This window comes from Scomber japonicus, chromosome 18, assembly GCF_027409825.1.
Source record: "Scomber japonicus isolate fScoJap1 chromosome 18, fScoJap1.pri, whole genome shotgun sequence".
NCBI classification, from domain to species: Eukaryota; Metazoa; Chordata; class Actinopteri; order Scombriformes; family Scombridae; genus Scomber; species Scomber japonicus.
The window spans coordinates 5,758,553-5,785,571 of NC_070595.1; the positions used below are offsets into that span (position 1 = coordinate 5,758,553).

General features: G+C 38.9%; 2 protein-coding genes across 2 annotated transcripts in view; one reads left to right on the forward strand and one right to left on the reverse strand.

Moving 5' to 3' along the window:
* LOC128379506 (uncharacterized) overlaps positions 1 to 27,019 on the reverse strand; it is a 388,452-nt gene that overhangs the window by 193,254 nt on the left and 168,179 nt on the right. The window lies entirely within an intron of this gene.
* Positions 1 to 27,019, forward strand: part of LOC128379499 (carbonic anhydrase-related protein 10-like) — a 113,440-nt gene that overhangs the window by 47,251 nt on the left and 39,170 nt on the right. Inside the window, exon 3 of the mRNA XM_053339135.1 lies at positions 19,830 to 19,972. Within this exon, the coding sequence (XP_053195110.1) occupies positions 19,830 to 19,972 (143 nt within the window). The remainder of the gene's footprint in view (positions 1 to 19,829; positions 19,973 to 27,019) is intronic.

Below are 27,019 nucleotides of genomic sequence, written 5' to 3' on the forward strand. Positions count from 1 at the left end.
ACATGCATATTATAATAAAATGGGTTACTGTGCTTCACATCATAATCAGAGCATTATTAAAAAAAGGTAGAAGTATGCAGTTCTACATTATAAAAGCACCTCATACTGTATGATAAATGTGATTTGTATTTCCAACTTTACTGAAAAAGAACTGGAAAAGAATCTAAAGCAATAATGGCAAAACCTTATGTTGCCTGAGAATCAAAACACAGGGCAAAACACTTGGATATCGCTCACTGTTGCAAGCTTATTATATTTCTTATTTATTTATCTAAAGCTTATGGTGTATATTTGTTAAAGCTTATTATTGTGAGCTGTTATTATAGAAGGACAGTAAGAGGAATTAGTGAGTAAATCAAACTGGATTTTGAAGAGTGAGGGGAAAAGGAAATTACCCCCTTCATTTAAGTATCAAATCAGTAATTGATACAAATTAATGGCGACGTTTATTTTCTGTCGATTGTTTACTAAATTGTTAAAGACTGTAAAGTGAATTCAGACATTTTCTTCTAAACACATTAAATAGATCATACATTTATTTCTACAAAGGTGTAAAAAGCATTTCAACCATTTAGATTTGAATTGTGGAGCTAGGCTTCACAAACTGTGTTTCAAGATTCAGGATTTAGTGGGCGGGTCTGAAGATTAGCATAAACCCGCCCCTGCTGCTGTAGAGGTATAAATACATTCAGCACACACTACTACTACTACAGTCTACAGTTAGCTGAGTTAGCCGCCGAGTTAACTGTCGAGCTAGCAGCCGAGTTAGCCACCTAGCTAACAGCTGAGTTAAAGCTCTCAGAAGTAGCGTCCATGTTTCTGGTAGATGTGGTGAATTTGATTGACAGGTTACACTTGGTAGGGGGCGGGGTTTCAGCGGACTCAGCAGGCACCCCCACAGCGGTTGGCAGCAGAGAAAGAGGCTCATTTTTACGCAACTTTGAAGCCTAATTTTATATATTTGGCGATTTTTTTAATCATTCAAATTTGACAGGGTGGTTAACAACACAACTTTCTGTGGTATGTCAAACTCAGAACACGTATTTATTCTTACTTTACACAGACTTTAAAGTGATTTCTTACCTTGGACACCATGACCTCCTGCGCCCTTGCTTAAAATGTTTCCTCTTACACTCTAACAAACTAACCTTGGTGATGCAACAACGCCAAGTACGAACATTCTAACTTCTGTTTGGAAGTTTGGCTCGTGTCCACCATCATAACCACTGGTTGATGTGATGTTGGAATAGCTATCTGCCCCAATTTCACTCAAGTCTGCTCACAGAAGTTCTGGTTGGTTGAGGAGGAACACTTCAAGGCATGTGGCTGTTTTTGGCTTCTTGGCAACACAGTTCATGGATTAAATTCCTGCAAATGACAAATAAGTCACAAACAATTAATAATCCCTTAATTGTACTACTTCAAGTGCCTTCATTTCTTCCATGAGCTGTGTGTCACATCCACTGAAGCTGCTGACATCAATTTAAACTACAACAATGACTGAAGTTTTTAGATCATTAGCATACACCCTTTTACCTCATGCAGTATCTTTGCCTCACATTTCTTCCTCTGGTTTAAAAAAAAAAGGTTAAATCAGAGCTCCTATGTTATGGTTCTAAACTTTGTTAATTAACAAGTCTTTGTTTTATTCTGATTTATTCCCATGCTACCATAAAAAAACAAAATCCATCAGGACTCAGCGGGAAGGATTATGCTTCCAATTTTCCAGACAGCAGTCTGAAAAATAGCAGTCAGATCTGGGGCAACTTGCTACCTTTTGAACCTATGAGCCCGACTGTCAACAGTGCAGACGAGCACCAGGGAAAGAGATTTTTTTTAGTCCAAACGTTTCTATGAAAATATAGGCCGGATAAACTTCTTACGTGTTTTCAACCCAGGACCCAAATTTCAGTCATTTCAGTGACGCTCTGGGAGTCACTCATTTTTGTTCTACATTGATATTTATATAAAAAAAGTTGTACAGATACATAAGAAAATGTCTGCGTAAAATGTCTATGATGCTGTTCTATGGAGTGTATTAGCCCTTACATTCTATTTGAGTCAAATTGAACCTATTTTGACATTTGACAGCTGTAAATACACCTCAGTAAAAAGCTGGGCAAAGCCAAATGTCCCAGGCATCATGACCACATGATACATAGAGGAAGTGGAAATAAAGGATAAGCATTGATCTAGTTATTATAAGTATGAAAATGGACAAACATAAGCTCAGACTTGTATTTATTTCTGACATAACACCGTTGGCAGCCTGGCTCACATACTCACATAAGCACATGGTAAATGGACTGTACTAAAGCACTTTTCTAGTCTTTTTGACCACTCAAAGCACTTTGACAATACATGTTCATACACTGTTGGCACAGCCATCGGGAGCAATTTTGGGTTTAGTATCATGACCAAGAACACATGGACATGTGGACTGGAGGAGCCAGAAATCGAACCGCCAATCTCCTGATTGGTGGACGACCTCCTGTGCCACAGTCACTGCAAGACAGAGGTTTATTTTTTTATATTTTTAATTTTATTTGTAGATTTATTTATTTAAGGAGACAGGGACAATGCATATTAATCAAAAACATTAACATGTAAATACGCAAGATTATAGCCAGTGGCTAATTTCCGTCTTTAGTCCCTGGGGGCAGGTTGATGTTAAATTTGTTGATTGTATATTCAAATTGTTCCACTTTTATTTAATGTGTGAGAAAAGCTTTTAAATTTGAGGAAAAGCCAATCTGTCTTTTTTAATGTAACCTGTAAAACTGCAAATAGATAAGAGGATTTTTTTATGCCTTGGCTCGAACAGGGAAAAAGTATTCTTAAATTCTAAACCTAAAACCTTCTTCTGTTTTACTTTTTTTTTATAAAAACGTAACTCTATTTTCCCCTGTCATTTCTATGATGCTTCATCATCACCACCAGCAGTCTTCTTCTCCATCTCATCTCAAAACCCATTTCACATCTGACATGACTTACAAGAGATAGACATTTCACAGTAACATTGTCTTGGGAGAATTAAGCTGTTAAGGATGCTGTGTTTCATGCAGTAATCTCATATTCTTAAGAAGATATAGAGGGGCCGGGAGAATAGCGTGGGTGGTGATGTGGGTGCTTGTAGGGATTGTTTGAGGAATAGCTAAACTGTGTGATTCAAAGAGGCCTTTACATGAGACTGCTGTCAATGTTAGATGGCTCTATAAAGGGTGTAACAGGTCACAAGCTAATCCTACAATCCTGGGTAAAATAAGATATGAAAGGAAAATATAGGAGGGGGTTATACATAGATAAGAATGAATGAGTCAGGAGTCAGAGCTACATTTTATATCCTGTATTTCTGCTAGTAAATATTAGTGGGAGTTGCTGAATATTATCGGGTGAGACAGAATGCAGGAAGCTCTTTTAAGATGGCTCTCAATAACTCACAGTTTTTTAATAAAATGGACAACCTTTCCTGACATCGCTTTGGTGATTATATCAAAATATACTGACCACTGACACCAATTCAATAGATGGTTGGGTGAACTCGGAAGAGAGGGCAGGTATATTATGTTCGCAGGCTATGTCACAGAACAAGGCTTATACAATAGTGTGGGTTAGTATGATATAACAGCCGGATATATAATGTCTGAGTGCACACTGAAACTTGTTAATATCCAGGGTTGGGCCAAGTTAACTTTCTACTCATCAACTGTGCACATCAAAGACCAAACTGATATCTATTATTATAATATCTATTAGCTATTTCTGCGACAATATATATTGCCCAACAAAAGTAGTTATCGTGACAGACCTAACCCTCCATCAAACTACCAATAACACAGCAAACCAGTCATAGATAGATAGATAGATAGATAGATAGATAAATATACTTTTATTGATCCCAAGCTGGGAAATGACAGTGCAGTAGCAGCATTACACACAGTGATGATAACAACATATACTATAAGAATATAAAGAACAAGCTATACATAATAAAATAGCAAAATAGCAAATGAAATAAAATAAATAAAATAAAATAAAAAGTCATGTACAAAAGTATATACAACTACTTGACAGTGTTGATTTTAGTGCAAAGTAAAATAATGTGCGATGTGTGTAACTGTGTGTCAAACGTGGACTTAAAGGAGCGTTACTGGGAAAAGTAACTAACGTAATTATTGAATTTCAAAATTGAATCCTGTACACAGGTTGTTAGTGAACAAGTAATCGCTGTGAGGGGTTGGCATTTTTTTCCCGGAAAACTTGAGCCATGTAGCTCAAAGCTACAAAGACTGGTGGTGCCTGTATGGTTAAACATTGATTTTCCCAGTTTAAAATCTTTGAAATAAGAGGATGTCTGGAATCAGTCACAGTTTTGCTAAAGTTAACCCAAGTGGGGGTCTATGTGTGCAAAAAGTGGGTCCTTATTTTAAGACAGCAGCTCGATCAAATATTCTTTTAATATCAATCCAGCAACTGATTATTTGACTGCTTCAAATGATGACTGTTGCTAGCAAACCTTCAGCTGTAGCTAGCTAACTAATTAAGCTAATGTTAACTGGTTCACTGTCACCGGATGCCTTCTTAATGTTTCCAGCTGTTGTGCAAATCTTTTAAAAGCAGGCTTAAACGTGCACTTGACAGTGACATACATTATATCACTAATGTCATGTGAATGAGGCTAAAGCTTCCTGTACCGGGCACAAAGCCAGCATCCGTGATCAATGTTAGCCTCGTGTTATGAGGAAAAATGTTAAATCAGACTGTTATATTGTTATCCAACATTCCAACATAACCCTGTTTGGCTGCCTAGCTGCATGTTCTTATTTTTAAATGGTGTGTTTTCAGCTTTAATGTTAAAAGATGAAATGTTTTTAGGAACCCTGAATATCTTGGATAACACGTTTGGCTAATTTGACTGAGTGTCACCTTCTCCAGAGCTAATGAAGACCAGGACAGAGCTGATAACAAGCTTACACTCTGACCAGCTTTCACACAGTGGGACAGTACCACACAGTGGATGAGCTAGTTGTGAATGGAGCTGTGGTGGATGTGCTACAACTGTGTCAGTAATTGTACAGCTCTTGAGGAAATTCTATATACAACGTAATATCAGCTCTTCCTTTAAACATATGGCATTTCCATGAATTGCAGGATATTTGAATAATATCTGGCTCATAGCACATGCACAAGTTTGTCTCTCTATGTGTGCGCCTGTGAAGAAAATGTCCAGCTTTATGGGTCACAATGTGTAATAGCCTCTTAAGCCTTCAGCTGGGCTAATGCATGGTTAGTAGGATGCTAATGGACGGCTGATTTACTGTGTTTAAAGCACATGCTGTGCTCGCTTTGACACTGATATTATAAAGGACTCATTTTTCATTTTACTACCTTTTTACAGCAGTTTTACTTGTTACAGAGATTTAGCCAGGATATTAGATATACTGAGGTCATGAGCTGAAGTCCCCCAACCCTCCACCTCCCAAAAGGTCTTTAACATCAATTCAATTATATCACTTTTTTTGCAATTTTTATTTAAATGGAGCAGATCCAACAATTGCATATAAAATCCAACTAAAGTCTTAGAACTGATCTGTAACTGTAATTCGTTTCAGTTTACATGGTTATTTCTACAAAACTTCATAAGAAATGATTAGGAAATGATGCACCTGCTGTAAAATAAAGATAAATGCCATTTTAAGGAAAATCAGGTGGATAAATGAATCCTGGTGGGGAAATACTAAGTCTAAAAAGTCTGAAATCAGCTTAAAAAACATGCAAATTTATAAGTGTAGAATGCTGCTGTGATTTTGACACCGGCTGATAATTTGATCCTCTCTTTGATTGAAAACAATGAGCAGCTGAGCTCACAGATTATACGTGCCAGTGATTGAAAACTTTGACAAACATGTTTTGATTTGACAGACAATCTGTCTTGATTTCTGGGCCTTTTCCGTCTCCTCTCCAAATTGCAAATGTAGAATGAAGATGCAGAACAGTGAGCACTATAGCACTCTGGGAAAAGCAGGCAACTGCCCAGAGTCCCAGGTTTACTGTGTCGCAATCAGACTTTAGTGATTTAATTAAATGCAATAAATTCTTCTTTTATGGAGGTTATAATGTTCAGTTTTTGTTGCACCTGTCTTATAGAAGCTGATTGAAGTGAACAGTTATTGGTTATTTGAGGCTGTGGCTTATGGTGGTGTTAAAGTGTGTTGGGGTATATACAGAGTTGTTTTTCCACTCAGGATTTAGAAACAGTTGAATCAAAATGTGATAGCATTTATGGAAATGTTGCTCTTATATCAAATCTGATCAAACTACCTGATTATCTCTGTTTTAAACTAAATCAAATAATTACTAGGAATATTTATTTTCCTGGACTTTATTTACTTTAATATTTATTTATACTTAAGATCTGAAACTCAGTTTTCAGGGGATTTAATACAGTATGTACCAATAAAGCACATAATACACTTAAATACCACCTGTGTTAGTTAATCATATAGAGGGGCCCTCAGGTAGAATTTAGTTTTAAGGCCTTTATCATTTTTTCCTGACTGCAGACCACCTGAAAAACTCATGAGGCACAAAAGTGTGCTGCGTTACTACAGTATGACAACCAGCTATAGTAATTTAGTGTACATGGTGCTGACAGGGTTTATTTTAAGGCTACAACTAATGATTGTTTTCATCAATGAATGTGTTGATTAAATGATTAGTTGTTGGGACCATAAAGATTTAGATCACAATTTCCTCAAAATGACAACTTACTTCAAATGTCTGTTTGTTTTGTCTAAAACCACAAAATATTCAGTTTACTATCACAGACATCACACATTATTCACATTGAAGAAGCTGGAATAAGAGAATTTAGACTTTTTTTCTTAAAGAATGACTCAAAATGATTATTAAAATAGTTGCCAATTAATGTAATAGATCAATCAACCAATCACTGCAGCTCAAGTTTATTTTACAAAGTAAATCTGTGCTTAATAAAGTTAATATAAAATACTTAGTCATTGCTAAATAGTAACTGATACATAGACAAAGCACTGAGCAATGAAAAAGCAGACTGTGTTGGTAAAAGGTGGCCACCAGAATATTTTTGCCCCAGGGCCCCTCCAGTGGTTTCATCTGGCCCTGCTTAATAAGCAGTCTTTGGAGTTGAACTTGTTTTTCTTTTATAGAAGACTAAGCAATACTTTTATTTAATTTGTCTGATAAGACATTATACCAGAAATGCATGAATTGTTTAGGTGCCCCAAGTGTAAGAAACTTTGTTCTGTCTAATTCAAGTCATGTTGATTTATTTATGATGCCCTTTTAGGAAACAAGTTTGTTACAGAGAAACAAAGGATATAAATATAGATAAAAGTTAGACATGGAAGTAGGGATGCATGGTGTGTGTGTGTGTGTGTGTGTGTGTGTGTGTATGTGTATGCAGGATCTCAGACAAACAGTGAAGTGCAGGGGATGCAGCAGCACTAACAGAATGGATGTCTGATAAGGTACTTCCATTATGGCGTCTGCTGTAGCAGGAGCTGACAATGAAATCATTTCAGAGGATAAATTGCTTTTGTAAAGAACAAGAAAGGTTAATGTGACAGAAGAGTGCATTCCCCCGCTGTGACACATCAATTCTGAAAGTGGCAAAACTCATATTTTTACAAGTAACCAATCTACTTAATGGCTATTGTTTTCTGAGTGAGGTGGGTCACTTCAAATTGATTTGACTTGATGAGCCGAAACCTGGCGTGACACGCACAGGGAAACATTCATTGTGACTTATCCTGAAACAAACAGCGTGGCCTCACACCTCATCTCAGCTTGTGATTTCCACCACCAACCGCGTAACTCTGCTCTCCCAATCATCCACCCACCTGCTGTGAACTCTTGGCTCGCTGATAGTGAATCAACGTTTCAAAGTCCAGTCAAAACAGTAGTTACTCACATTTTCTCTCCAATTTTTACTACTTGTTCCTATCTTTTAAAGTGCTTTTATCTAGCTCTCATAGGTGTCATTCCTATTGCTTTGTGCCAGTGGTGTAGGTGCTACATGGATGTGTGAGTACACTGGGTATAGGGTGTATGCTCTTCACTGTATGAGTTATGTGTTTAATTTGAAAGTAACAGTTGCCATTTTCACACATGAAAACAGAGACCTGACGGTTTGCTTCTTAAGAGGTGTTGAAATCTCAACATCTGTTAATGTAACAGTGTACACTATAAGACCAACACAGTACTGGGCTTATGTTAGCCAGAAAGCCTCTAAAGACAAAGGGTTGTTTTAACCTGGTGTTAATTTTTCATGTTTGATTATTTACCCAAACTAAAGCTTATTACAATCTAAACTTACATGTCACAGTTTCCTATTGATTGTTAATCATTGTTGGATGTCACATGGTGTTGTAGATGGAACAATACATTTGTAGGGGTGTGTCCAAAAAATCGATCCATCAATTAATATCAATTTTCTATTTAAAAATTCGATATCGATTCAAAATTCTGTGAATCGATTTTTTCAGAGAGAATAGATGGAAGCATGAAATTTAAAATAATAATTATAATTTGAGAATTTATAACTTTGTCTTGTATTTGAACTGACATGCTTATCCATAATCTTTATGTGCATTTTTTGAAAATCATTGGTTACATGATGACAACATAATTCAAAATGACATGATATAAAATGCCACTGGTCTTAAGGGTAAATACACATAGATGCTATCATGCTAGATCCCAGTGTTGGATCAGACTCATCATTTAACTTTACTCTTGGAGAATTTGATGTCCACACATGATTGCGTGTTAAAACTATTGTCTGACTTACAAAACAGAAACTCTGGCAACATAAAATTGAATCGAATCGAATCGGATCGGATCGAATCGGGATCCTGTGAATCGGAATTGAATCGATTCAGCAAATCATTGACAATACCCAGCCCTATTTGTTACAGTTTTTTAGCTAAAGCTTTCTGTGTGGTCCCTGCTAATAACAGATTGCTAAAGTCAACCCAATCTTGTGCTGGTACTATATTGACCCAAACTAGATACAATTTTAACTTAGTGAGTTTTACTGTGTTTGGCTGGTGTGGCATATCAGTGAAATGTTCAATTTTGAGGAATTTCCATTTCAAGCCATGGTCACACTTCAAAGTGCCTATCCCTGTGAAATGCAAACAAAAGTTATCTCAAGGCACCTTTTATATAGAACAGTTCTAGATTGTACTCTTTAATTTGCTTTAAAGAAGAAAAACTCACCTTTAAACCCTTTAACATCTGCCTTGACTGGAGCTTAGTGATGTAGTGACAATCAATCAATCAATCAATCAATCAATCAATCAATCAGTCAATCTTTATTTGTATAGTGCCAAATCACTACTGGTGGGGCTAGTTGGTGAACTGCTGTAGCTGGGTAGATATCTGCTTATTTGTGCTGGTCAGTCCCAATAGCTCTCTATGTCCTGTCTACCATTTTTGACTTTCTCCTGCGCCTGAGACTCAAGTCTGGTTCAAAACACCCTTGAGATCGAGACATGTCTGAGATTTGTTAACAATAAGACAAAACTGACCAGATTCATACTTTAAACATTAATGTTCATGTCCTATCAGAGAGTATAATACTGGCTGCTTTCCAGAAGTCATCATCCAGCAAGTATCTTCTTATCACTTAACACACAAGTCTTGAACCTCAGTGTTTTCTTTCAAGAATCATCTTGGATCCTCAGGCTGCCCTGACTCACTCATTATCGCCGTCCTCTCTCTGTCTTTTTTTTGTCTCTCTCTCTTTTCCCCACCATTTGAACCCAGTCAGATTTATTAATATTAAAAAGGATTGCAGGTCCCCAGGCTTCCTCCCTGTATCTACACCCTTCTGCCTCCATCCTCTTTCTTTCTCTGTCCCTCTCTTTGTCTCAGTGTCCCTCAGTCTTTCTCCACTAAATGACCCTGTTAAGGTTAAATATTATCCATGTGCAGAATAGAAACCTTTGGGGCGTGTTCTGTCTCACGCTGTCTCCTGTTTAAGTATTTGGCAGATGTAGACCTTTGTGTAATCTGGTCCTTTTCCAGGCGTCTGCTAATGTCCAAAAACATCTCCTTTGGGACAGACATGCTCAGGACATAAATACTGTATAAACACTCACATTTTAAATACATGTACAGTACAGGCTTCCATACACTGTGCAATTTACATTATTCATTTATCAGTTATGGGTGTTCTGTAGCTCTGTGAATAACCATTCAGGGCAATGTGAGTAATGGATTAAAGGCAGTATGTCATTTCCAAATCACTGGTAATATAATAGTGGTGAAAAGATCAGAATTGACATTGACTATTTTGTTGCCGATATGGGTTTTGATTGTATGATTTAGTTAATATTATTCTGGCTCTCTGAAATACTTTCTAAAGGTGCATTCAGACAGATGACAAAGCAAATTATACCTCTGTGTTATTTGCATGAATTTGTTGTAGACTGTGTTTGGTTAACCCAAAACAGCCAAAACACATTTTTTTGTGTTCGATCTCCATATTCATTCGCACCACCAAGGCAAATTCTCGTCTTTTCATCGCAAAGCAATCGTGCTTCATGCTCTGTCAGAACGCACAGTGAGGGTTTCTCATGGTGTCTGTTCAACAACAGTCAATAGGCATAAGCTGCACTACAGAGCAGCTGTGGTGTCTGGCTGAAGCCGATGTCATTTCAGTCTTTCTACCAGTAAGACAGAATTATAGATGCTCACCAAAGTTAACGACAGAAGAGATTCTTGGATGGACGATTAGACTCCGTCAATGGTGAAGGATCTTCATAAAGTGTTTTTTTCCTTTTATTTTGGGTGTTTTTGTCTTTATTACAGTTGCAGAGAGGCCAACAGGAGACAAGAGGAGAGAGAGAAATGGGTAATAAATGTAATAAAGGTCCATGGTCAGACTCCAACCAGGGACGTTGCAGGTATATAACTTGTGCTGTTATCACTCAGCTATAAGGGCACTCCATGTTCAGACACGTGTAAAGATGGAGAGATACAACAGATAGATAGAACAGGATTCCCCTTAGAGTCTAGACACTGCTGGTGGTTGAGTGGAGTCAGCAGGTGGTTGATAGGAACCTTTGGAAGAGTCTCCCTGGATATCGTTGAGGTCGTAGTGGTGATGGAGACAAGGTGGATCGAGCAATAGTAGGTCTGAAAGACAGAATGGTAGAATTGCAGTGTAATTTAAAGAATGGTATCTAAGAGACTGATTGGAAATATCATTAATTGATTGGTATGATGACATCAGAATTGTGAATAGAGGGATTTTTGACAGAAGTTGAGCTTCATTGGGTTTCATCTTCTGGAGACTTTGGGTGTGTTTACCAAATTTCAATCTATTGCTATTGATTGCTGTTGAGATATATTTCAGTCTGAACCAGCAGCAGTGCATATAGAAGACACAGGTTGATGATGTGTCCCCGCTCATATTTACATCACAGCAGTATGATTCAAAACACATTCTCACCCAATATGACATTCCTCAAATTTGTTATTGTATACTCTGATATAGATCTCGACCAAGATTTCATGACACCCCTCTGACACAGTGTGATGTGCAATGAATCTGGAAGCTCGGCAATATCGAACAGTGTGTTAAGGCCTTTAGGTGAAGTCTTTGTACACACTCTGGCTCAATCACGTTTCCTCTTTCACTCAAAAAATCACAGGTAAACAATGATAAAGACAAAATTTCTCAATTTTCAGCCTCCAATTGTAACATGCAGGGTTTGTCTGTCTGTCACACACACGCCTGCATGCACGCACACGCACACACACACACAGCTGCGTGATATAACAGTGTGTTGACATGCGGCTGTGTGCTGAGCAGAGGTCAGGATTGCACTCTGCAGGTCAGGGCTGCCACATCTGTCACTTTACTCCTCCACTGAATACTGCCAGAAAAAAGGAGGTGGGAGGGGTTGAAAGGATGGATGGATGGATGGATGGAAGAAGAGAGAGATGGAGAAGGAGAGAAATGAAGAGGAAAGCAGCAAAAGGCTGGGGTTTTTAAAAACTATATTTTACTGACCAAATACTCCCATCCATCAAACATTTGAACATTTCTCTCTTTTAGCCTGAATCTGAGCTGAGCACACGGACTGCTGGCGATTAGGTTTTTGATCATAATGACAGCTGTTTTACACACAGAGTTGTCATTAAGCCCGTCTCTGACAAGCATGATGACAGTTTAGGTTGTGATGAGCCCTCTCTTCTGTATGTGTGTGTGCTCTTATGTGTGTGTGTATCTCAAAATGACAGTGGATTTAAGATAATCTAAGGTTTTATGTGTGCACTTTTTTTGAATATGCACATTGTGTACCTCTCTGTTTGTTGCAGACCTGACCTCTGCTCAGCATACAGTTGTGTTAAGTCATGCAGCCTACATCTGGCTGTCTTTAGGTCAGCTATCAGCCCCACGCTCTTGTTCAACATCACAGGATATAGGATCTCAGTAATCATGTGGTGGCAGAGGATCAGCTGGTGGAAGAGACTGAGCCTGCAGCGTCTGATCCTACACAGATCTGATGTTTCCTGCTTGTAGAGTCACATATCATACATATCATGTAGACATAAGTATCATAGAATTAGGATATGTGCAAAGTCACATGGTATATAGACTACTATGTGGTAATGCTGCATATTTACCCCCAGTGTGATGGAGAGTATCATACAAATTGGGCTTTCCCTTCCTTGGGCTTATCCTTGTGGGATATATGAAAAGATAACATATAATAATATGTAATACAATTAATCATTCAGTAAATAAAACATTTTGAAAAAAAAAACTTGATTAAAAGGGAAAAAGTTGATCTGCCTCATAGATGATTTTATTTTCATTGGTCTTCTTGATGTAAAATCCAAAGATGCAATTGACAGGAAACAGAAGTGTCACATAATAAAAGATAACATATAAAATGACTGCAGAGGACCACATTTCTAGCTCACCTGCCACACTGTAAAATATATGAAGCAACTTAAAACTGTCCCTGCTGTCTGTGAGTTAAAGGGGTATACTTATATTCTGGGGGCTTTAGAGGAATAGCTTTTCATGTACAGAGCATAAAACATCTTATTTGACTTATACTGCCTCTTTATACTGTCTGAAACAGGCTGTTTTAGCTCCTGTCTCTTTAAGGCTCCCCTCCTTAGGAACCCACTTTGGTCTGATTGGCTGAGCGTGGATAATGCAAACAATGCATGGAAAAACCTTAGCAACAAACAACAACAAAAAAACATCACAACTAAGTGTTCAGAGCAGGCTTGTTTGCATTCAGCGTTTTCTTCATATAGAGCTTTGACCATGTTTGTGATAAATATATATCCAACATCATTCTAACACTATATAAATAAAGCACAACATGCTCCCTTTAACTGAACTTAATTGGTTGAAATTCATCTCATGAGTTGATGTAAAATCAAGTGTTAAATGAACTCAGCTCGAGATAACAAGTCCAATAAACTGAAAGTATTCAGTTGACTCAACAGATGCTCACTGGTTTACTGATGTTACAGTCAGAATTCCATTTTCATTTTCTCAGTTTAATGACTTCTTCATTTTTCACAAAGAACTTACAGCTGTGGCTGATGCAGCTGGAGCCACCTTACACCAGACAGCATGTGAAGCTGCTCTCACTGACCATGTTAAATTATAACTGAGACTGAATTCAATACTGAGCGTCATCATGGTTAGCACTGTTGTCATTATTATTATTAACACATTTTAAAGAAACTAGCAAAAAAAAAAAGAAGCACCTTTAGGGCTGTCGCGGTTAGGGAATTTCTCCTGCGGTGAGTCAGAGCGGCTCAACAGCGCAGTATGCGGTGATACCGCCAGACTCCCCGTCCGTCTGTCCATCCACCATTCTCTGTTTGGAGCCCCATCTCGTTGGACAGTCCTGCATGGACGAGTGACAAACGTTAAATTATTGAACTGAAATTGGGCCGGTTACACTTGCTTAGTTTTTCTTTAATGAATAGCCTAGGCTACATTTTTAAATATTTTTCGTTTCAGTGTATTTTTTCCTAAACGAAAAATATTTTAACCATCTCAGTCAGCCAGCAACTTTTTAGCTCGACTGCATCAATAATTTATTTCAACATATTTGCATAACGGTCTGTCAGCCTGTCTTCGTGGTTACAGTATTATAATATATAATATATATATCAATATATCATTTCTGAAGGCTATTTTACCATTATGAGCCCGTGCTGCGGGGTTTGGAGCTCCACTTGCGCTTTGGCCAGATCTCTTCTCTTCAGCCAGCTCTGGGAGAACGCTCCCACTAAGGAGTGACAGAGGCCCATTGCTCAGGCTTTGTGATCCCTAGCGCTTGTCATTGCGTTTGTCACTGCTAAGTCCAAAACAGTTCAGCCACGTCCACTTCATTTTTTTCACTGCTGCGACGTGCGGTGGGGGCGGTGGTCCAACATGCCCCGCGGTGGGCCTCTTGGTACTGCGGTGATTCGTTTTTGCGGTTATCTGGACAGCCCTAAGCACCTTATGAAAGTTTGAACCCTTAAAACATTTGCTGAGTGCAAAGATTTGTTCAGACTAAGAACAATAACTATAACAGTAAACCTAAAAGATCTGATAACTGTCATTTTCTGTTGTTCAGCATCTTTGTATAATAAACAGAGACACACCTATCTAAAGAAATCACCTCTGGGTGTCATTCTGCTCCAATTTACAGCACGTCAGTCCATGGTGAGGTTTCCAAAACTGAGATGATATATGCAGGCTTTGATGTTTTACTGTAAATGTCATGTCATGATGATGGATGCTGGTTTTGTTGTGCTTTATGGATGAAGGTAGGAATGTCCAAACTATTCCATCAAGGGCTTTCATTCCAACCAAGCAGGAGCATACCAAGCTTGATTCATCAGCCTTAAAGACCGTGTAAAGTGAAAATATATTTGTGTTCTGAGTTAGTCACATCACAGACAGATGTGTTATTAACCATCCTTCCAAATTTGAATGCTAGAAAAATTGTCTAAGTATGTAAAATTATCTTTTAAAATCATGAAAAATCAAGCACTTCTCTGTGCTGCCAAACGCTGGGGGCGTGTCTGCTGAAGGCGCTGGAAACACACCCACGCGCGGAAGGGGGCCGCCTCCGTGTAACATAGCAACAGTAGCAATGGACGCTCGCGCTAACAGCATTGCAGTGACCCAGCCCTACATGTTTGAGCCATCAGAGCCAGACACTGACTCGGAGTCAGACAATGAACATGCACAATCTCGTGCCTCACAGTCTGCAACAGAATGGTAATGTATGTCTCCTATTTATGCAAGTTAGCAATATGTATTACTGACTATCTGCTATGGGATACTGACGCCGAGCTAGCAACCGAGTTAGCTGCCGAGGTACGCTCCCACTGACTAGCTAAAAACGTTAGGGTTTCATGTAATGAAGAATTGTGATTGTTTTGTCTGTTCACAGATTAAACACTTGATTTTTATTACTGTTTCGTTAATTTAATTACTCCTTTTGTTTATACCTAATAAAGGTAGTACTAGTATTTCTTTCTAAGAGTGTAGTGGGTGGTAAACCCAAGTAAATTCAGTTTGTCCAGCTTTGAAAGGAGGCATTTTACTCGTTTTTTCAGATCACATTATTCAACAAATGTGGGGAAACGCATTAGGTAACTAATTAGACTACAAAAAAGTTAAATATAACACTAGCCAGTTTCACTTAGTCAGTTACTTACCTGTCTTCTGATTAATTCGTGGATTGCTGAATGTCATCATTACATCACACAGGCTGAATAAGACAATATGCTTCAACTGATTAGGTCATTTTGCTGAACCAGGCTTCATACTGAACTGACAACTGAAATGGTGCACATTTGTCACACTGTGATTAAAAATGTACTTGTGCAGGTGCACATGTGGAGAATGCAGAACAATGCCCACAGAGGTTGAACATGTCTGCTGCAAGGAGCTGAATGCTGTATGTAAATAAAAACTGTTTTTCACAATAATAATTCAAATAATGAATACATAAGCAGCAGCATACTAGATGTCTAGCACTAAAACACTTATTACACATATTCCTATAGGTTCAGAGTAGATGTGGAGAGCTGCCTGAAGAGCCACGCTGCATGACTCTTCATCCAGGCTTGGAGCCAGTCTGCCTGAACCCCTACTCCCTGCAGAATGCACTAAACATTTATCAGGCAGACCATGGACCACTGGCGGAAAAGGAAAGATCTGGGTAACGTAGACAATATAATAATTGTTTTACTGATTTCGGATATTTATAAATTACACTTGTGTTGATCAAATGACATGCCTTACAAAGAGAGGTAAGATTTAGTACCCGGGAATAAACTTACATCATTTATACAATCATATTATAGTTGACTAATGTATACAGTGTATTTCATTTACACTCAAAGCACATGAGTGATGCTTGACTGTATCCATTTTAATCCTTCATCTTCCTGAGCTATATATAAACTCTCATGTTGGACAGATAAATACTGGTTCATTCTTTAGCTGTTTTTCACTACATAGTAAATCAACCAACATGTACATCACCTTGATATATAGATGTATAAACTGAATGCACATGATTGGACATTTATACAAGCAATCACTAGATTATTATTATTATTTCTGAAAATGTAGCTGTGTGGTCGTGGAAATTCCTTGGAAACTGCTGTCCATTTTCTTGTCCATCCATTTAGCCAATATGATGAGGTAGACTGCAGGTTGATGAATCAAACTCATCTTCTGAGGTCCCAATCTGTAAGACATGACAAAAAATGTGGAGGGAAACAAATAAGTTCAGTTTGGTTTGGGATAGGTTCTTCTAAAAGACAACACATGTCAATGTTTTGTGAAAGACAGCTCCAGTGTCAAATTTGATTACACAGAGGACAACATACCAAAAGTAAACATACATAAAAATATAAATCAAAGTATTTTTCTACATTTTTTATTACAGGCGTGCTCGCTACCTGGCCTACAGGAGTTTTGTGTCCTGGTGCTGGGGATACCTGGGAAAGGACAACCGGGTTGTCATCCCCTCCTGTGATGTCCTCCGCATTCATCAGGAGTACCCTGATGAAGATGGGGAATACACAGGTTTTAAACCTCCCCTTTAGATTGATTTATTATTTATAGTTTATTGCTTGCTTATATTGTTATTTGTTTATAAAATGTGTCCAATGTAAAATAAATGTATTATTGAGTAATGATATATTTGTGTGTGTCACAACTTACTTCTTTTACAATGGAAGCTGGTGGAGCTCTGGTCCTGAGATTGGCTGAGGCAGGAGTAGGCTTGGGCGGTATAAAGGTGTTGCAGTATAGCAAGGTGCTTTCTGAGTGCTACATACTGTTATAGTGGTTTAATTTCAAATGTTTTAGTCACCACGGAAATTAGTCGCCAGAAATGTGTAATAAATACCATACACCAAGGTAAATGTCTGGAAGCTATGAAGGCTTGAAAAAAATATATACCGCCCAAGTCTAGGCACAAGGTAAGTCACAGGAACAGTGGCTGCCAGATATGCTGGAGGAAGACACTGAGACCTGTACATGGGAAAAGAAAACAGGAATAAGGAAAAGAGACATTAGGCTGTCATCATGAACACTGCATACATACACACAACGTACCTCGGAAGCCACTTTGACGCTCATTTTAGGTGTCCCTCGGTCCATGTTTTACATTACACACAAACGTAAAACCTCAGTCTACATATAATTCCTTGTCATAGCTATATTGGTGCACATAAAATATTACCTGTCGATTATCATTGTGTTGTCAGATGGATGACGCTCAGGGAATAAGGCCAAATTATGTCACGATTACATGCATGCTAACATTACACGGGCATGACGGTGCATGATGTAAAATCACTTTCAGGATTTGCACATTCAGCAAAATGCATTTAATTGCCTAAATGTACAGTATTATAACTTATAAGCACATAACGTTACTTACACTCTCTGACGGGCACATAATGCCGGTGGCGGTGATGATGGCACCTGCTGTCGGCGGGATGGGAGGATGTAAGCCGGTGAGGGAGACGGTCGGTGGCGGTGATATAGGCACCTGCTGTCGGCGGGATGGGAGGACGTAAACCGGGGAGGGAGACGGTCGGTGGCGGGCACGTAATGCCAGTAGCACCTGCTGCCGGCGGGACGAGAGGACGTAAGCCGGGGAGGGAGACGGTCGGTGGCGGGCACGAAGCCGGTGAGGGAGACGGTCGGTGGCGGGCACGTAATGCCAGTAGCACCGGCGGGACGAGAGGACGTAAGCCGGGGAGGGAGGCGGTCGGTACGGCACCTCTAAACAGACACAACGGACTGCTCAAAAATCCCGACTTCCAGTGAAGATGCACACACGAGGAGGAGTCATGACTAGTTAGCTAGCTGAGAGCGAACTGGATAACGACTGAGGCTAATGCGCTGAATGTATTTATACTGCAGCAGCAGCAGGGGCGGGTTTATGATAATTACCGCCGCGTTACGTAACGCGGCGGAGATTTCAGACCCGCCTACTAAATCCTGACACAGAAATCTGGAAACACAGTTTGTGAAGCCTAGCTCCACAATTCAAATCTAAATGGTTGAAATGCTTTTTACACCTTTTTTAGAAATACATTTATGACATATTTAATGTGTTTAGAAGAAAATGTCTGATTTCACTTTACACGGTCTTTAAGGTTTATAACTAACAGTCCCTACAGTATCCACCCACTGTGCTCTTTACCAAAGAGTTGGCTGGTGATGAGACAAGATCAGCACTGGTTTATATTCATATAAGCTTCACCACAGTTACTGCCTCCCTATATTTCATCTCTTTTAACCCTGAAGGCACATGATATTGGTACTCGATCACAGAATAGGTTTTTTCTCTACACTCCATTATTCAGAACCAAAACAGGAAAAAATGTCTTTCTCTTATAATGCACCTTACACATGGAACAATCTGCAAAATGCCTTCAAATTAGATTCTTTACCCTCACTACAGCTGTTCAAAGGCCTTATCTTTCTCTCTGTTTTTTTATTTTTTACAGTGCACCTCCATCATATCCCATTACTACTGAGGTGATTTGATCTGGAATAGAACCTGTGAGCTTTTGATGTGAAGGAAAGCTAGTATGGACCTGAGAACCTGAGGGTCCCTAGATAAATCTAAGGGGTCACAAGATGATTGAAAGGATCAAGCAAAACAAAACAACTTTTTCTTATTTTTCTCAATATATATTTTTTAATGTTTTGCTTTGAAATACTGCACTGCACTCTTTCCCCTCTTCTGGCCTTTTAAAATTCTTCAAATAAGACCGAAGGAAGACGTGAAGGGGAAAAAAAATCCCCTGCTTATAAGCCGTGACCGCAGTGAGACCACAACTAGTGATGAGTGTCACAAGTAGACATTGCTTCATTTTAAGAGGTCACAAGACAAGACCGCTCCGGTGAAAATGGCCGCTGTAGATTATAAGCAGTGAAAGCTAGTGGGAGAACTTTCAGACAGGCTTTAATAAAGTCGGTTTCTCTACCTTAGTTAATAACCTGGAGACTTTAATGAAAGCTCTTTTTTTTCCCAGTAAGATTTTTAATGAAGCCATAATGTAAATTCAAATCTCCCTAAACTCCCCATTTCTCCTGTCCCATCATAATGAAGCTCCCTTTCTCTCTGTTTTTTATGGTTTGATCTTGTAGAAGACCAGCACATATATACTAATTACTGCTGTTACTCTCCACCCCCCCCCACCCACCCCCAACCCCCAACCTTTCCCTTTTTTCCCCTCACCCTCTTCATCCTCATCTCACCCACCAGTCCCATCCTTCTGGGGTCTGGTGAACTCAGCCTGGAACCTGTGCGCCATAGGGAAGAGGCAGTCGCCCATTGACATCGAGACCAGCCACATGATCTTTGACCCGTACCTGACCCCTCTGAGGCTCAACACAGGAGGACGCAGGGTAAGAACCGCCATCACACTGAGATGCCTTCAAGGGGGCCGGATGCTTTTTTTTTTTCTCCTTTTCTTTTCTTTAGAGACACCGACTGATGAGTTTCAGGCTGACGTCTCGAGACTGAACTCATCAAAACGTTGCGAGCAGCGGCAGCAGCGACTGTCCTCCTCTGACACTCACAGTGCCAGGGCTTTAATTCATCACAGAACAGGAACACATTCTCTAAATCAAGACACAAAGAAACTTCTGTCTGACAGAGACTAGGAGCTTTTCATCTATATCCAAAGGCTTTAAAATTCCCAGCTGTGTTTCACTGCACACGGCTCAGGAGGCATTACAATTTTAGCCCTTTATGCAGCAATCACAGTTAATCTATACAGGAGAAATCCCCTCTAAAACACCCTGATTCACTGTTAAAACACTGCTTCTGCTGATGTTGTATTTTGCATCCTGATTTAAGTTTGTTATTTAGTGATGTATTCTATTTTTTGACATGACATGATATGATGTCACACTGAGGTACTTTCAGCTTTAAAGGAGAGAGAAGCTGGTAAGAGAAGTCTCATATACAAGATCTGATCACAAATGTAGTCACATTATTCTGACATGTGTTAAATGTCAATTAGTGGTGATACAGTATAACTATATTTTAGTGTGGCTGTTTATAAAGCATAAGGTATGAATAATCACCCAATTCTGTGTTAGACCTTTTTAGCCAGCTTCATTACCACAGGTTTTACACTTTTTTTTTTTTTTAACTTATGATCAATAGGCCTCATTTAAAGAAATTATATGGGTCAGATATGGTTCCGGGTTTACATGATTCTCAACAATTGTATTCCATTACCTTTATTTAATATAAAAGTTATAATGTAAGATCATGCCAAACTAGTTGATTTGGTGTTTTATTGAGAATTTAGTGTTTTTGAGCAAAGTTTTTATGGTTACACCACTTAGACATTCTTGCCATAATCCTCAAATATATTCTCTCAAAATGGATTAATTCTGTACATTTGATGCTGGGTCCACAAAAAAAGAATGTGTGCAAATTATTCATATGTTTATTTTCACATTTTAACCCCTTTTAATTTGACTAAACCACATGGACACAAAAAAGCCATCACTGACCCATACCTCATATCTGAGTTCACGCCTGTTAGCTTTCCGGGTCAAAATGGACCTGAGGACAACAACAGGGCTATTAAAAAATTCTAAATAAGTAATCAAAAATGAATGATGATAAATAGTAGTGTTGCAATATGGCCTTTTCTGCTTGGACATTCTCAGTTTTCAATTTTCCCTTGACAGCGTTTCACTGTCAAAACATTCATTATGATAATACTTCCTAGTGTTACCTGCAAAATTGCTTTCTTCTGTTTGGGTTTTATCACAAAGATGTTTTATTACAGGCTGTAAGCTAATACTGGATTTAGTTAGGTAACTTGAGGTATTTTCTGAGCTGTTAAACAGATGGAACTTCCAGCTGTCTGCTTCAAAAAGATGTGCAGATGTAATTTGGAGACTCAGCATTCTCCCACTAATACCCAAATCTGCTGTTGATTCTGATGGTCAAGTTAAAGGGGCACTGCGCTGAATTGACACATAAAGATCAGTATACTCGCCGTGTGGAGAACTGCTCAGTCTGCGAAAAACAAAATGTCCTCTGAAGCAGCTTTTTTTTAAAGTCGGAGAAAATAACCCTCGTGATGTGAGACTAAAGCATTTAATTCCAAAGGCTTTTGTCTGAGCTTTCAGTTATGTCTCACAGTCTTCATTCAGTGGATGTTGCTGTCCAGGGTCATCACAAAATAAATGTGGGTCTTTATTCACCAGTCAACAAGTGGTCATATATCAAGGGAGATTTTAAAAACTCACTTAGTTCAAGTTGCATTATGGGAAATGTAGGATCCTGTATTTTTTGAGCATGAGTCATCATTTGGTGTCTGTAGCACATACTGACATCATACAGACAGCAGCTCTCTCTTTGTTGCATCACTTTATTCACTTGTATGACTGAATATGATATAACTGCTGCTTTTTGCTCTCCAAAAAGAAAGGACTAGATATATCACACTATGTATGTATATATGCTAACCCCAAAGAGAATGTGACAAACATCCCCAACTAGGATTTTTTGCTAACAGTAAAGCTAACAACCACGTGTTGTAAGATTGCTAAGAAAAAACATATATAAACTATCACTCTCTCTACATACTTTTAATAATGATTGTTGTGTTATAAACTCATTGTGTAAAATCCCAGAAGAGAAACACAGAAGAGCTGGATATTTACTTTTTCACACGGAAAAGACTAAACATCCGCTTATCTCAACATTTACTACAGAAATAACCTCGGAAGTAACATCTTCACCCACATTTTGAAAATGTTTGTACCAAGACTTTTTAACAGCGCCCTCCAGGGACCAACCAACCCAGTTCTTCCCTATATCCTATATGTCAGTCTAGGTATTGTTTAAAATATTACAATACTAGTAACAATCCAAGTACCGTAAATTCCGGACTACAGAGCGCACCTGAAAGAAAATCAATTTTGTACTTGTACAAGCCGCACCGGATTTTAAGCCGCAGGTGTCCCACGTTGTAATATGAGATATTAGCTAGGGTTGGTCCGATCGGCGATGCCTGACAGCCATCACGCAACCATCCCCCCCTCTGACTACACACATTTAGGGCGCACTAGGCAATTGTACCGTCCGTGCCCAAGCACGTTTGCCCCCTAAAGTCCGGATTATTTGGCTTGTGCGTTGTGAGTGCAAGTGTACCCTGCTTGAGGGAGGCAATTTTCCCGGGAATCCCGGGAAATCGACGATGTTTCAAAAGGCAACATTAGCTGAGCCCTGGTCATTTCAAGCAACACTAAATGCGAGTGAGGAGACATTATGCATATGGATTCCCAATCCGACCATTTATTGTATATTATTTTGTCATTATTAAGGCAAAAGAACTCAATTTATGTCCATGGACATTATAATGAATAGGATATAGGCTTAATATTAGTTTACATCCAGCGTGCTGCGTGGACTTCATTACACCCGCTGCTACCACAATTTTCACATGGTAAGTTTATTGTCTGTGACTGTGACCCTCATAAAAGTAATATTTTACAAATCTGCATTATATAAATTAACGAAATTCGTTAAAGTAAGTCATTTGGCGACTTCTAAGTCATTAAACTAAGTCTTACTTTTACTGGAGTAATCTACCGCGTTCGCACCTGTCATTATAGCCTACATCTTGTATTGGAAAACTTTCAATTAAAACCTACTGAGCAAACTCTCCCGTTCTCTCTCTATGAACGAGTCGGACAACAATGTGTATCAAACATGAAGCAAAGTGAAAAAATAATAAAGTACGTAACAACAACACCCACGAACAAAAAAAACAAACATGCATTAGCCGCACCGTAGTAAAAGCCGCAGTGTTCAAAGTGTGGGGAAAAAGTAGCGGCTTATAGTCCAGAAAATACGGTACACTTAAAGTGATACTGATACTAATACCATCATGTGAATAGAAGCCACCACTCCTCCACATCTAAACGATTAGATTTTTACACAAATGTATTTGACTAATAACTCAAATTCACCGTGACTTCACCATCACAGACGGGTTGTGGCTGCTGTGGCAATGGGCCAATCACATGTCACATTAAATCAAAGAACACTTGTGTTGATTGGCTGTGAGCAAGTCCATACAAATAGTCATATTTTCTATATCTGGGTGCAAAAAGTAACGATTGCAGGTATCGTTTGACGGGAGATGTTTAGATACTACTTGGTATCGATTTATTTTGGACGATACCTCAAAGGTATGGAGTACTGATACCCAACCCTAGCTATATGACAATAGAGTTGGCTCTAATCTAACAGTGTTTTTAAAGGTGCTGATAAGTGGATTTTTATCTGTTTTCCCTCGCTTCCAATTTTATGCTAAGCTAAGCTAACCGCCTGCTGGCTGTTGCTTCATATTTAATGAGTGGCATCAATCTTCTCGGCTAAGTCTCACAAGACAACAAAGCCTTGCAGTATATAGTACATTCTACATTCACCATCTGCTATTGTGAACCTATGAGCCACCTAGCCTACAGTATGCATAAGTTGTCTTTAGGCTGTGTTCCTGTAGGCTAACTCTCTGCTCCACTAATCTTGCAGAAGATTTATCAACTGCAGGGTTTCATAAGGCCCAAACAGCATCACTGTGAGTGCCAACTGATCAGGCTACAGGCCAGGGTTGAGCTAATCACAGACCATTTTTACCCAAACAGTCTCACATTACCATGTGTGCATAAATCTGATGCTGGTTTCACCTGGTGGGAGTGATAATGCTCTGACTGCCAGGATTCTGAGTTTTTCTTTGTGTCTTCTGTATGTTTATGAATGCGACTTATCATTATTACTGTTATGTATCAACCTCATATAGCGACATTACTATAATAATTTATTATAATCTATTCAAAGATCTGCAGTTGGGAAGAATTGTTTTTTTTTTTGTAATCTGCTTTTCTCCTCAACAACTCTCGACATCTGAGGGATTAACAGTCTTCAGCAGTCTCATACATCACATGATTTCTTGGTTTTAAAGGCTTTAAATTGCCCATTCTTTTTTTTTCTTTTTGCTCTCATGAGACGTGTCCTGCATGTGTACAATACGAGCGAAAAAGGGGAAGAAGGCGACGCCGTTGATGATCTTCGAGAGAGAAATTAATCAGGGTTCTTTTACAGGAAGCTGCACAACTGTAGTAAGAGTTAAATCCTCTGCTTGAGTCTTGTTTCATGATTAATGCTCTTGTGCATCTGCTGAGCGGGAGCACATAGCATGGCCATCTGTCCTGGTTGAGTGTGTGCGTGCGTGTGTGTGTGAGACAGAGAGAGAGAGATAGAAAGTGTGCGTATGGTGAGAAAATGATATCAAAGATCGAGGCCAAATCCAAGTGCGTGTGTTTGTTCGACTTGCTTGTGGGTGTATGTGGAGGTTATAGAGTCAAAAGCAAAATTGGACACCTTTGACTGTGTGTGTGTGCTTGTGTATGTGCGTGTACCTGTATGTTATCCACTTATTAAGGCCAGCCTCTCGCACTCAAGCTTCTTGTAAGTGAGTTTCCTGCGAAGCTGTTGCACAACAGATTGGCTGTTTTGGCTCCCGCTGTCAGCAACAGATTTCTTTGTTGTTTGGAAATTCACAGGCCGCATTTATACATTCATACTTTTTTTTCTATTTTTTTATTTTACAGTAATCCTCCCTGTTTTTAACACACTCATATAGACACACAAACATACATAAATGAAGCTCATTTGGAGCATCATGGAGTAAAAACATGATGATTATAGAAGGGAGTGTGCATCTGTTCAAACGCCTGTCACTGCAAACAGAATTAGTGATTTGGAGGTCTGGGGCAAAGTCAAGCATTAGGGGCCTAGAGTCCCAGATTCTGACCAGTACACTCCACCTTATCTTCAAGTTCATGCTGATCAACATTTGTTGGTTTGGTCGCTACCTCCTCATCTTAATCACCATTAATATGTTTTATTTTGTGCCTCAATCTTCAACATTTATGTAACAAAAATTACATTTTCTAAACAAATCACCCAAAGAATTATTATATTTGAGTAAATTCAAATCTATGTTGTCCTCAATAATCATTTCTTGTTTGGCATTTTTATTATTATCAACAAAAGCACACAATAATGATTTCTTTCACTCAGTGTTACTCATTTGGCCTTGCTCAGTGTCCCTGCTCGGTTTGCTTTCAAAACTAATTCACATTGAATGAATATAAATATAAATATAAATAAATATTCAGGGGAAGTTTCACTGAGAAGAATTGTCTCTTTTGTTTCATAAATACACATTAATACATTAATAGCTGCTGTACTGGAGCAGTTGGGCTCAAGGGCATTAAGTGTTGATAATGATGGAGGGCCTTTATTTGAAAGTAATGAATACAAACGTTTTAAATTGCTGTAAAATTACTGTACTAAATAGAAGGTCTAAAAATGATAAAATAGCAGTAAATTTGGTAAAGAATGCATAATTATTTCTGTATGATTTGTAACATGAAGTTTAGAGCTTTGGGCTCTTGATCTGGACTTGGGACTTCATATCCAGAACTTGGGACTGAAGGAGTTTGGTGACAATAACGATGGTCAAAGGTTATTGTATGTCACACTGTGCGAGATGGACCTCAAAAACCTCGGTCTGTTAGACTGTATTATATCACTTTGAGGCTGTCAGATTGTGTGATTAATGTGTGGTGAATCATAATGCTATGATATATTAAAAAAAAAAAAGTATTTGAGAGCAGACGTGACAGCAGCTCATCCATTTTTGCAGCTTTTATGCTTTGAAAATGCAGCAAAGTCAAACTTGTTTTAGGTTTCATCTCCATTGGGTTGTCTCTAACGTGGTCATAGTAGCAGTCACATTACGGTCCTAAATTTCTGCCAGTTTGTCTTCGGTCAGGACATCAGCCTTCGCTAGATGTATCTTAGTGTGATCTAGGAGAACCATAACTTTGGTCTCAGACAGTCCAGAATCTCACAGTGTAAACTTGATCTGACATACTTGTGACTTGCAAAACAATGGCTTCATCCCACCTCTGGATGTGTCCACTGATGTAATTCTTACCAGGTTTGAGAGCGTGTGCCAGCTGATTGTTTTTTTTTAGGTTTCATCTCTATTTGGTCGTCTCCAACGTGGGTCATACCAGTAGTCATACTGTGGTCCTAAATGTTTTACTGTTAGAATTTTGCGACAGCTTGTCTTCGGTCACCAAATGGGCCAATGATGGACATATCTCAGTGTGATCTAGGAGTACCCCCTTGGATACAAACAGTACTTGTGGCCTGCATAGCACTGACTCCAGACCACCTCTGCATGTGTCTATTAATGTAATTCTAATGAAGTTTGAGAGCTTGTGTCAGCTGATTGGTGCACATAGCTTGTTCTTTGGGCAAGTAGTAGCACTGTAACACAAACATGTTTTACAGAAACTTAATAGACCATGTTAGAACTCTGGAAACAGAGGTTTCTGCGTCAC